The sequence below is a fragment of the Dipteris shenzhenensis genome, chromosome 4 (genome assembly GCF_047967505.1).
Source record: "Dipteris shenzhenensis isolate YYH24624 ecotype China chromosome 4, Dip_SZ_1.0, whole genome shotgun sequence".
Taxonomy (NCBI): Eukaryota; Viridiplantae; Streptophyta; class Polypodiopsida; order Gleicheniales; family Dipteridaceae; genus Dipteris; species Dipteris shenzhenensis.
Window position 1 is genome coordinate 50,804,709 of NC_141599.1, and position 13,200 is coordinate 50,817,908.

The 13,200-nt window shown below is 40.3% G+C and overlaps 1 protein-coding gene across 3 annotated transcripts in view; it reads left to right on the forward strand.

The window, feature by feature from the left end:
- LOC147903000 (uncharacterized) overlaps window positions 1–9,903 on the forward strand; it is a 61,124-nt gene extending 51,221 nt beyond the window's left edge. For 2 of the 3 annotated variants that reach the window (XM_087374036.1, XM_087374038.1), the window contains 2 exons: window positions 8,863–9,001; window positions 9,124–9,903. In XM_087374036.1, the coding sequence (XP_087230162.1) occupies window positions 8,863–9,001; window positions 9,124–9,316 (332 nt within the window). In that variant the 3' untranslated portion in view covers window positions 9,317–9,903. The remainder of the gene's footprint in view (window positions 1–8,862; window positions 9,002–9,123) is intronic. The other variant, XM_087374039.1, reaches the window with a different exon arrangement.
- Window positions 9,904–13,200: the final 3,297 nt, after the last annotated feature.

The following is a 13,200-nucleotide window of genomic DNA, read 5'->3' on the forward strand; positions in this document are numbered from 1 at the left end:
TACAAACTCCAAAGTGTTTTTGAAATGACAATTTTACAAATTGCAAATGGAGGATAATGATGAGTTCCGTCATCATTTAGCCAAGTTGCAATCGCTTGTGCAACAACTATACTATTTAAAATGTCCACCAGATGATGAGGACAAAATGGCGGTTCTCATGAAAACTATGGAAGGGCCAGATCCTTCTCATAGGTGATATCTTGGACAGATTAAAAGGGGCCACAATCTTTTGTCGCTTTGATTTGAAAAGCGGGTAACATCAAATAGGATCTATCCTCAGGATGTTCATATGACAGCTTTTCAGATCACTTTCGGATTGTATGAGTTCTTGGTGATGCATTCGGGTTAACCAATGCACCAGCCACTTTCAATTGCATGATGGACAGGATTTTCAAACCATACAGAGATTTCACAGGTACTTTCTTTGATGACATTTTAGTCTTTTCAAAGACAGAACAAGACTATAAGGAGCACTTGGCCACCGTGTTTCATTGATGAGATTCACTACCTCGGGCACATCATCTCTGCAGAAGAGATTCGGATGGATCCTGCGAAGATAAAAGCTATACAAGAATGGCCAGATCTTACCTCAGTATATGAAGTACGTAGCTTCCTTCTATTACAAACGCTTCATTAGACACTTTGCTGATATAGCAAACCCATTACATGATTTGACCAAGAAATCTGCAGTCTTCAGATGGGGAGAATGGCAAAGAACAACTTTTAACACTCTTAAAGAGAAGTTAAGAACCAAGCCAATTCTAGTTGTTCCAGATCTACACAAGCAGTTTGATGTGGATTGTGATGCATGTGGAGAGAGTGTAGGAGCTGTCCTTCACCAGGATGGTCAAGTGGTAGCTTATGAGAGCAGAAGGCTGCACGACATAGAAAGATTCATGGGTGTGTACGAAAAAAAGATGCTAGCAGTCATTCATACGTTAACCATCTGGAAGCATTACCTTCTTGGAGCTGACTTTACAAGACCAACCACCAGAGCCTCAAGCCAGAGATCTCCGAAAAGTAGATAAAGTGGGCAAATTTCTTGTCCATGTTCCATTTTTAGATTGTCTATACTCCAGGATCCTAGAATAGGGTAGCAGTTGCATTATCCAGAAGGCCCCATGTGAACAATGTTACCATAGCTCATCACAGGGACCTCAAGGCCATGAAAGAATTATACCTTCAAGATCCAGATTTCGGAGAAATTATTAGGAATATTCAGCAGGGGCAATCATCTAGTTAGTGTTCACTGGAAGACGGTGCCCTCATGAAGGATATCACCTCTGTGTGACTCAAGATATGAGAGCGAAAGTATTGGAAGAATATCATGCCCCTCCTTATGAAGGACCTTGAGGTATTTCTTCTACCACACACGCCATTGAAAGATATTTCTAATGCAGAAGGATATACACAAGTTTACGACGGAATGTCTCACGTGCCAAAAGGTGAAGTATGATCTCATGCCACAACCCATATCACAAGGACCATGGGAGAGTATTGCTATGGACTTCATCTTTGACCTTCCTAGATCCAGATACCGGGAATGATGGGATATGGACCATAATTCATAGGTTTAGTGAGTAGGCCCACTTCATTCCAGTAAGAAAGACCACATGGCGAGATTGTTTCTAGCACAGATCTTCAAGCACCATGGGATGCCTAAGTCGATTGTCAGCGATTGAGACCCCAAGATGACTAGTTTGTTCTGGCAAGCATTGTTTGATAACATGGCTACGAAGTTGGATTTGTCATCTTCTTTTCACCCTCAGACAGACGGACAAAGTGAAAATGCCAATTCTACGGTATTAGATCTTCTAAAGTGTTGTGTCCGAAAAGAAAACCGAATGGGAAAGGTATCTTCCTCTTGTGGAATTTGCATATAATAATACTATTCCAGCTCCACCAGAAAAGCCCCAATTGAAGTCATTTATGGAAAGGTGATTTTGCCACTGATCCTCAGAACAAAAGATGAGATATTTGCATTTGAGCCCTATGTTCGAGACTTGGACACAACCTTTTCCCAGATTCGGATAGCAATTGAAAGATCTCAACAGAAGCAAAAGAAAGCTTCAGATAAGCATACAAGATTCGCAATGCTTTTCATGTGAGTCTTCTCAAGAAGTACCAAGGACCAGAGCCCACAGAACCTGTATAAGAACCACTACCAAAGGTGGAAGAGATGGAGGAGATCCTCCAACCAGAATTGATTATGTACCACACAGAAAAGAAAGGGCTTAGAGGCAAGGAAATCCGTAGATACCTTGTCAAGTTTAAGAACTATCCTGCGCTTGATGCCAAGTTGGTAGATGAGGACTTTTTTTCTCAAGTTTTGCGGTTGTATCAGGAAGCTTTTCAGTTGAGGGAAACTGATTAGAAGTCGAGGGGATGTCATCATCTGGTACTTCTTGAAGGACAAAATTGATGTATGTGTGTGTGTGTCTATGGGCTTGGAGTCTAGTGACTTGGCAGTTAGGTATGTCAGGTTGGTGTGGTGTGTGGATTTGGAGTGATCATAGGAGGTGACTGATTGAGATAATCATGGAGATAATTGTGGATCTGGGATCTACCAACATGGAGGCAATTGCCTATATATGTAACCAGTCATGAATAAAGTTTCGTTCATTGTGCCTCATTGCTTTCTCTATGAACCAACATGTGGTATTAGAGTCACCACGTCCTCCTTGAGCCATTCTAGCCACGTCATCATCTTCTTCGTCACACTCTCTTCTTCTCCATTCTTTCCTCTTTTGAGTAGAATTTCCAAGTGCTTGTTCTCCCAATGTAGGTGACCATTCTCCAAACCCTTTCAGCCATAGATTCCCCTCATATAGGTGCACTTCCAGGGTTTTTGGAAATTGTCCTTTCTCAGCCTGTGCTGACACAATTACTGCCTGACGAACTTTTGCTTCATGTGACCTATAGAAGTAAAATTTCGACTAGTCCTCCTAGGTATAGCTCGGTGACCTTATGAGCTAGCTGCTGTTCAATTTTGAGTGCATTTGGTCCACAGACGAGGGAGAAATCAAAGAAAAACTAGTCAATTTTGAAGCAGTTCTCACAGGCCACCTGGTTTTTGCTGTTGACTGATTGTTTACTATGCATTCACTTTGACTGAGCTCTGTAAGAGAGCAGACACTGCCTTACATATTGGGTAAGACCCTCTCATGAAGATGCAAAGTGATATATATGCATTATGGATTTTGACGCTACACTTGGAACTCACTCGAGATGAAGTAGTGGCTGTTTTCCTTCAAAGTATGAATGCAATGATGCTTATTTATGAGTATCATGTGATGAACTTCAAGCAAGCCAAAGATGATCATATCGATGCAAAGGATTGTGACAATGTTATTGTTTCAAAGTATGTGCTCTTTTGGAATACCTATGAAATGATGGACAAATGTTTTGCACTTTTGAAGTGCAACATGCTTTCACTGATACTCTTGGTGCTACTATTGAAAAGAAATATTTACTCTCTTTATATTTAAATTCCATGCCAACTCAATTGGCAAATGTCAAGATGTACATTGATGAAAATATCAACATTGAAGAAGATGCCATGAAGGACAACACCTTGTAGGAAAAGGATCCAAGCAACAAAAAGTATGAAGTCTATTGTGATGATATGATTGTCATCAATAAGGGATATTTCATCCAGGGGGGCATTGGCCCTACATTTTAGATTAAGATTGAGTGTTGGATCAATAATGGTTCTCTGCCATGGATAGTCCATCCTTAAATGATTGTTAGTCTTTTGAGATTTTTCTTTGTTGGACTCATGGGGATTCCCATACATAGTCATTGTCTATCTCCCAGTTGTAAACCAAGAGTCCTAGGAGTGAGTCACAGGTTGGGGCCATGACTTGGAGCATCCCAGATACTACTGCCTAGAGAGGAGTGAGATATTGGTAGGGGCCATCATGGAGCATCCCATGTAATACCGCTGAGGGATGAGGTCATCAATTTGTGGGGGGGAATGAAGGGCGAAATTGATGTATGTGTGTGTGTTCCTATGGGCTTGGAGTCCTATGCAAGGAGTGTGTGAGTATAGGTGTGCTAGAAGGTTCTAGTGACTTGGTAGTTAGGTATGTCAGGTTGGTGTGGTGTGTGGATTTGGAGTGATCATAGGAGGTGACTGATTGAGATAATCATGAAGATAATTGTGGATTTGGGATCTCCCAACATCGAGGCAGTTGCCTATATATGTAACCACTCATGAATCGAGTTTTGTTCATTGTGCCTCATTGCTTTCTCTATGAACCAACACTTCTCTCAAGAAATAAAGTATAATCTTTATTAGAATTGACTTTGGTAAAAAAATGTTGACTCTGATCAACTAAGAATAAGTTTTATTGTTTTACTTTTGCTTTGCATTGGTAAAAGAGAACTGTGGGGACACCCACAATGGACTAGGATTAGTCTAAGAAGTAGGAATGCATGCATTTCGCTAACCTCTAATGGTATAAAGTGTTGGAACTTGTTTCTGCAATGTGTAGGACCTAAGAGAGTGCAAAAAGGACCCAAGAGTGGCGAGAAAAGCACAAAAAGCAGGTCCCACAAGGCCTGAAAGCATGGACAAGGGGGCGCCTCTTTAAAAGGAGGACCCACGAGATAAAAAAGGCACCAAAAGCACTAGATTCAAAAGAAAGCCTAAAAAGCTTGGCTTTCATGTAAAAGTAGCTTTTAGAAAGCAGGTCCTAGCTTTTTGCTAGGCCTAGTCTATAAAAGAAAGGCCCCAGGCCTACTAGATCATTCATAATTGTACTCAGCATCATGCTTTCAGAGAGCCACTTGTACAAAGTTATTTCTATTGCAATAAAGAGCTTTGGGGGGGAGGGGGGGGGGGGAGGGGCGCAGCCCTTATTTATTGCCCCTAGTGCTGTGTATTGTCTCTTTCCCCCCAGTCCCAGCTCTCCTTCTTCATTGCGAATTGTTTATCTCAGCCTCCACATTCTTCCCAACGCCTGTACGGAATTACTTGCTCCTCTTTCCCTCCATCCTGCGCGTGCAAGCTGTGCCAGAGGCTGAATCCTTGCTGACAAAGGTCCAAGCCGGCTGTGAATCACTATCAGAAGGGTTGTGAGTCCTGTAGAGCTGCTGTCAACCAGATTCCAGGCCATCGTTTTTCAGTTTGCAGCCCTAGTCTGGCTCCGTGCATGACCTGCGATGAATTCTTCTTCTACTCTTACAGGTGTTATGCAGTGATTTATGTTTCCAACTCCATTTTCAGTAAGTTCTGAAGTCTAAATCCTGGTTAAAGGTTGGGTTCTCATTGTGATTAAGGTTTTAGTTCATATATACATATGTATGTGTGTGTGTGTTTAGTTCTTTTGTAATAGCTGTTCTTTGTTGGAGCAGCATTTACTACTTTTAGTTGTCAGTATTTTGTTGTGAGTAGTAGTTGTTCCACTCTAGGACAGCTATGAATGTAAATGTTTTCTTAATGCAAAATTACTTCAAAAAGTGGGTGTGTGTGTATACAAGGAGTGTTTTTCGAGTGCTTTTAGCCCTTTTGTACTAGCTGTTCTTCATTGGAGCAGCTTTTCCTGCTTTTTCTTTCAGTATTTTTTTGTGAGTGTAGTAGCTGCCTCACTCTAGGACAGCTATGAATATAAATGTTTTCTTAATGCGAAATTTCTTTTACATAAAAAAGGTGTGTGTATACAAGGAGTTTGCATATGTTCTCTCCAAAAGGTATTGGCTAGCTGTAAGTAGAGTCCTTTTGGAGGGGCTGCAGCCCTGACAGTGAGGTGTCTCCTCTGAAAAAATTCTTCTCAACCCCCCCCCATTTTTTGGTAAAAGACACTTCTCATTAAGAAGAATGTACATTCATAGACCAGAGTGGAACAGCTATTACTCAAAACTAGAAACAATAATAAAAGACTTCCAATTGGGCCTAAGAAAGGCCTAGGGGGGTTTTGTTGTGTGTGTATCTTTACACACACACACACACACACACACACACACCTTTTTGTGTGTGGGTGAAATCCAATTGCCATTATATTACAAAGAACAGTCCCAAAAATTGGGACAGGCAATTACAAGTATCAGAAGATATCATTATATGACAAGAAGGCAAGATAATCTAGACCCGCACATGGAGACAATCATATAATGATTGCCTTAAATATGCCTGGAAGAATTGATATTTAGGCAAGAGGGAATCACCAAAGACTCGATGGCTACGTTCCATAGTCCCCTAAATGAGAAGTGCCAAGGGGAGTGATACTTGGGATGATGAGGGACAAGTTGCCACATGTGCAGCACACTGGCTGCCATGTGAGCAGCACTTAGTTACCTTTTTAGGGCAGATTTGTTGTGTTCTGAACAGCCATGGTGTTCCCAATCCTTTGGGCCACAGATGGTCCCTGGTATTGGGGTGGAGAGCAGCTAATGCAAGGGCAGATTGTGCTGGAGTAAGCGCTGCATATGGGCACATATGGCACCAGTAAATGGGGGCTTTTGCATCCAGCTTTTGTACAATCGATGGACATATTTATTCACATTCTTGGTTGCAACAGCTTGCTGTCTATTTCAGATCTGTGAGTGGAGTTTATATACGCTTTTGTGGATACGGTGAGTAGAACCTAGATCGCTATGTGATTTTGTGGGATCTAGATGAGTGTGTGATGTTGTGGGATCATTTATTTTCTGCTGTGCATATTAGTTTGGGCTTGGCCTAGAAAGCAGGTCCCATTCAAATCTTTAATGCACCGCACAATGGGGAGCTTAGAGGCAGATATTAGGGGCTGTTGGAACAGCCATATGCCAGCTAGGATAGCATTAAGGCAGGCATTGGTTTCAATCGCATTAGCACCAGCTATGGCAATTCATAATATGCTTGTATAGAATCGCATTTATTTTTACTGTAATTTATTTTAATTTTTATGCCTTATTCTAGTATGGAATGTATATTAGTATTATTGTGATTCTCATGGTTTCCTAAAGAAAGGTGGAGGATAAAACCCTTGTCTGCATAGTGCTTTGCTGCAGATATTGTCTCCCCCATCTGCAGACATCATCATATACCCAATGAAAATTTTGGTTGCATATTCCTTTGCTACAGACACCATTTTTCCCACCCACATGCAAGGGTGAAAATCAGGAGGAAGCAAGAGAGACCATGATAGGCCTTTTTTATATCCTCACTGCGAGATGTATTCACTGGTATAGTTTGCCACGTTGTGTTGTCAGCCCCCATTCTGGAGACTCCCTAGCAGTGAGCTGGGTTCTCCGGAAACAGGCTGGTTTTTCTTTCTGACAACCAAGTTCTGTTTTAACTTTTCCCATGATCAGCCCCTGATGGTTTCACTGATTTGTATGGTTGAGTTTCTTAAGCATTAATAGAAGTTCCTTCTCTCTGTTTAAATAAAAACTGTGGCTTTAGACCAGCTTCATCCAACTATACTGGGAGTCCCTCAAAAGGTACTTAGTGCTGTGGATTATATAATCCAGATGTGGAGGATGTTGGAACTGGCCAAGTCAAACCTCTGCCAAGCCATGGATAGAGCTAAGACATATGTGGCTGAGAAAAGATCTTTAAGAGAATTTGAAGGAGAGAGTTTTCTCAAGATTCCTTCATGCTAAATCCTTAGCTACAAGACAATGCTAATCTTCACGGTTTAACATCCATGAAGTGAGTAATATTCTTCAGTTAAGAGTCGTTAACTACAAAGACTTCATCATTACCTAGTCAGACATAAATTGGCATCTTCTTCAAATCTGTCCACCACTATAGGTATCTATTTCTTATTGATTTCTTCATCTTGAGTAACTGATACTTTGCCAGTAGGTTTGAGTTTGGCTCTCTTGTTAGGGCAATCTTTGATAATATGCCCATTCAGCCCACAACATCAAGCATGAGTTGAAGAGGTTCGTTTACACAAGGGGTTGTTCCTGTACACATGTACATGATGCCTATAGTACTAGGAATTTCTTGTGCTTAATCTAGTTCTATGCATATTGGGGATTATCTCTAAGATTTATGAAGTTTCCTTGTCTACCTCAAGAATTTTTCCAATTCCTTTACACAATTGGACTGCCTAATTGCACATAGGGAGAGGTAAAGCTGGTAACTCAACCCACTTAGGAGCGACTAGAGACGTTGTTTGGCGGGGGAAAGTCTGGATACCAGTGCTCCAAACGATTGGTTTCTGACAACCCACAATCCTTATGTTAGAGCTTTGACAACCATGTCTACCTTCCTAAAAAAAGCAAAGTTATCTTTCTAAGAAATCTGCCTCTCTTTATTACATTGTCCTGACCAAAGATTATATAAATGCAGTGGGTGTCTTGGACCATGAAGAGATAGATGTTTCAATCTAGCATGTTGTGCCATAAAAAGTTGATTATACAATCCTTCTTTGAAGTCGTCTACATTATCGGATCACATTATCAGATCTAGGAGACGGGTACACAGGAGATCATCTTTATGAGTCGTTTTCCATGCAGTGTAAGTCCACGAGTAAGGTAGTTAGTTGTCACATCAGTTCTCACTCCCACTTTTCCATTACATGTAGTCTCCATGCTGGAGGTTTAGTGGTTGACCTAATTTCCGCTACTATTCTTGATTTGTATAGTCTCATGAAAGTATTTTTTATGAAGCCACATCTTTTCATTAGCTTTAGGGTCCTTGATTAAGTGACGTGCCAATATGGGAGATTCAAGTTTGAACTTGTCAACTACATTTGCTGGTTTAGATACTGTGTCAGGATTGAACTTTTCTTCCTGTTAAAGAGCAAATGAATCATTGGAGAATATTGTAGTCGAAACTATTGTACATATTTGATGACAGTTTTTACACATTCAATGATGATGGTTTTGGTCAGCAATTTACTTCTCTGTCTTACTTGTTATTCACAGGTATAACAGGTGCTGAGGCAGAAACATCCCCCTTTGACCAAACTAAAAGACTCTGCACTGGAGGAGATTACGCTTCTTCTCCATTTGCACCTCCTGGAATCTTTGCTGCCACAGCTCCCACTACCTGGGGTCCTCACAGGTGAAAAACATATCTACATAGCGCTTGTTCTGCAGCTCCTTTTACATGAATAGTTTGGGCTTATCGTTGGATTCATCCTTGCAAACTTGAACGTTTAGTTTTTTTAAATGGATACATTGCAGCTACATATCATCAGGTGCATCATATGATCCTTATGGTGGATATGCTGTATCTTCAATTCAACAAATTGGTCAGCCTATGGTGCCACCACTAGCGCCTACAGGATATGCACATGTTCGGGTAAGCTATGCTTTATCTATCTCAGTGACTCAAACCAGCAGTATTTTGGTTCTCAGAGGTTACTGGGAAAAGTAATTAGTTATAGCCAACAGCAGAACAGATAATAAAAATAAAGGGAAAGAATATTGGATGTGGGCCCTAATGCCACTCAAATATGGCAAACATTGTCTCTCAGGTACAATCAAACAGCTTACCACTTCATGCTGTTTCCATGTTACGAAAAACATAACTGTTATCTGGCTAGCTGGGCTATCTTAATGTGCCTGGAGATCATCATGAGAAAATGAGAATACCTATAGAATAGGTATCCCACCTTTATCTTAGGGCATATCACTACAGCATGATATAATCTACTGTTGATCTATCTCATCCAATGACTCAAGATGGATACTAGTCAAGAAGACATACTGTCTTGGTGGTTCATTTATACTTTCGTGGAACATTGAAATGGATAGCTTTCAGTTGAATTTGAGAGTGCAGTTTTTTGAATTTGATATCATGAATTGTGAAGGTACTGCAGGCGAGCAGTTTTCGAGTTTAAAGGATGTTATTTATATTTCAATCAATACTGTTACTTTTGATTATTGTTAGATGAATTGAACTATCGTGTGGGCTCTTGTATCTTCAACTAGATTCCATGGCTCTTGGCCAAAGAAGGCACATCAAGAGCCTGCAGTGATACAGATACAACTCTTTGCTAACTTCTCATTAATGTTGAACCTTCTTTGCAAATAGCATAAAGCTTGGTGATGTGCTTCAGTAATGTTGATAGATTGCAATGTCATGAATGGTCAATTCAGATACACTTGTGACTTAGCTGCCTGAGTCTGGGGAACATGCTTGTTTGTTCTAAGTTCACATATAATATGGCTGTAATGATGATATCCAAATCAAAAGATGCTTAGATGTTCCGTTAAATTTTTTGTCAACCAGTGCTAAAAATTCATCTAAATTGTCTGTCTGTTTTAATTATGCATTTTCATGGGTTGTCATGATATCTCCAAACCAGAAGGTGATTGGAAAACACAAATTTACATTTTATTAACCACTGCTAAAGCTTAATGGATAGATCTTTGATTTTTTTGGTGAAAAAAAAAACTTTAACAGGCTTAATTCCTTGGGTCCTGGGCAGGAATATCTACTCAAGATCTGCCTGCTTGTTGTAACCAGAATATTGTCATTCAATGATGTGGTACACAATTCTTTAACCAACTAGAAGGATTGCAAGTCACAAAAGAGCTTTCTTAAAATTATCATTTTATCAAACGCCCTCTGCTGCCAGCTACTGCACAAGCAATTTTTGGCAGTTTCGGAGTATGATACAGGTTGACTCCAGATTTCTCTTAGAATCTGATCCGCCCTACTACCCTTCTATGTGCATTTAAATGAAACTACTGCCACTCTGCTACAATGCTTAACATCAATTTTTACCCATAGTAAGCTTCTAAGCATTAGCATTGACATGTTCAGTTTACATCCTTTTGCATGAAGTTGTTTTGCGTAGATTCTATGGGCTACATTCATTAGGTAAACCTATTTGCAATATATTGCCTGTAATTGTGGAAAGATTGAGTCTATGCCTTTTAGGGCAGGTGGCTCAGAAGTCAGCATTTCTAACTATAGATCCATGGGGAGGCTTGTAAACACCTTAGCTCCTGCTCCAATGCAACTAAAGCTCAACAAAAGAAGGTGCTATGCCATTTTTTTCACTTGGTAACCCTTGTTGCATTTGCACCGTTTTGAAATTGGAATGATTTGAGACTAGAACATTGATGGGAAAGCACAGTAAAGCAAGCATAGTTATATTTTAGGGAGTTTAGATATAGAGAATGCACGTTGTTTCTGATGGATTATAATAGTAGGTTTGCAGTTTCTCTGAATTCAAATTTTCTTTTATTTCTTTGCAAACTTTCTACAACCCTCAGAGAAAGAATAGAAGGTTTGCAGCTTTTAAAAATTCATGGTCTCTCTCCCTCTTGGCAGGTCTATTAGTCTATGTAGTGTATCTTGCGTCCTTTGCCTTGGCTATTAATTTCCTCTGTGTGTGTGTTTTCGTCGATCATTGCCTTTGGCAGATGTTTCAGTTTCCCCTCTTTATACGGTTTTGCAGCCTCCTTCATGGGTATGCAAATTGTGTTTGGTCTATGACACGTTCTCCTTGATGGAGGAAATGGTTGAGCCAAATTTGGGATTGCAAACTTCTGTTTCGTTAGCAGGTTTTATTTTGGAGCATTCTCCTGGGGGTTCTTGCATTTGGACAGATATTGGCCACGGTCACATTGCTCCTGCTGTTTGTTGCCGATGTCTATCCTTGTGGCTAATTTTGACAAGCTATTCTGGATCTTCGGTGTTCATCCTGTTAGGCAGGGATTTTATATTTTCTTTAAATTGGGTCCATTTTTGGGCAATATGGACTCTATGGAAGGACCGTAATCATAGAGGCTTTGGTGACTGTGCCCTGTCTAAGAATCATTTCTTCAGTGCTTCTCTACGGCAATCATTCTTTGACTGCGTACATGCACGGGATTCAGATTATACTGCTTTTTTTCCTATAATGAGATCTTTTGTTATTGTAACTAGTTTTCCCCCCTTTTTTGGGGGACAGTTTCATAATTTCTTGTAATATAATGCAAATGGATTTCACCAAAAAAGAAATGTGTGTATGTGTGCGCGTGCACGCGCGTGTTCCCAGGCCTATACATTTGCTATTTGTGTAATACCTTTTGGAGTCTGTTGCCTTGGGTGTGCTGTCCCCTCGCCACCTCTTACCACCAACCCAGATTGCCTCACTTCTTTGCTTTATGCACTCCTTGGGGGCTGCCTTGTGCCCTCCCTGAACGAATATACTAACTGTTTTTTTGTTGTCCCATAGATTTGTTAGTCTCTCGTGGATGTTAGACTTTCTTTCCTTCTCTGCTTTCATGTTTCCATCTCTTGGTCCCCCTCCATCCCTCATGTTTTTCACACATGCCTCTTCAATCTTACTTCCCTTATATGCTCAATGCATTGCTTTTAATATTTTCTCGGCCCCCTACCCCCTTTCCCTCTTCCTACATGTTTTCTCCATGACTTTCCCTTTGTGACCCTTTTTCTGTCCCCTTTCCTCATCTTTTTGCTATGCTTAGTTGTTTCCCTCCCTTGGAGTCCACCCACAATTCTCCCAACTCATGCTTCCTCGATTAGAGTTAACATGTGTTACTTTATCAAATGCATTTTTGATGTCCATAAGCATCTTTTCTTTTTTATAGAGAGCATGATAATCATGATAGATCTACAAAGTGCAAATTTTCTTTCTTGTTTTTCAACATACATACTTAGTGAGGCCGACCCTTTACACATGACGTGAGAATGTGATTGAAATTGACATGGGCCTCAATAATAGTAGGAAACATCTTCCTAGTAGTAATGTAGTGGTGTTCTATTTTGTGGAACATACTTGATAATATGCTCATAGACTATGCTGATGTGATTTTGTGTTGATGAGATGTGGCATTAATGATGAGAGAAGCAATGGATTGTGTGTGGGGATGGATATTGTAATGAGGGCATGAGCTGAGAGAGAGAGAGAGAGTATTATAGTCTACGAAAGACCGAAAGGTCTATGAGATTGAAAAAATTAGAAGATTAAAAGTCCATCAAAACCAGAATGCCGATTAAGAACTGAGATTCTATCCTTGTGTCTTAAGATTACCTATCTATTACATCAGTTTATAGACTGATGTCTCCACATTTACGTTGGCGTCTTAGCCAATTTGAAATCTTTAATGAGAGCAATGCCTTCATGATATGCTTGCACTTGCCCATTCTTTGGAGCTTCCCATACTTTTTGAAGGTCATTAGCATTCATCTTAAGCTATTGAGGGGTAAAAGCTTGTGCTATCCATGTCTTGGTGCCCTTCAAGGCTTTGGTTTGGCAAAGGATTACCAACCTATCCTCTCATGTCTTCAATGTGATGATG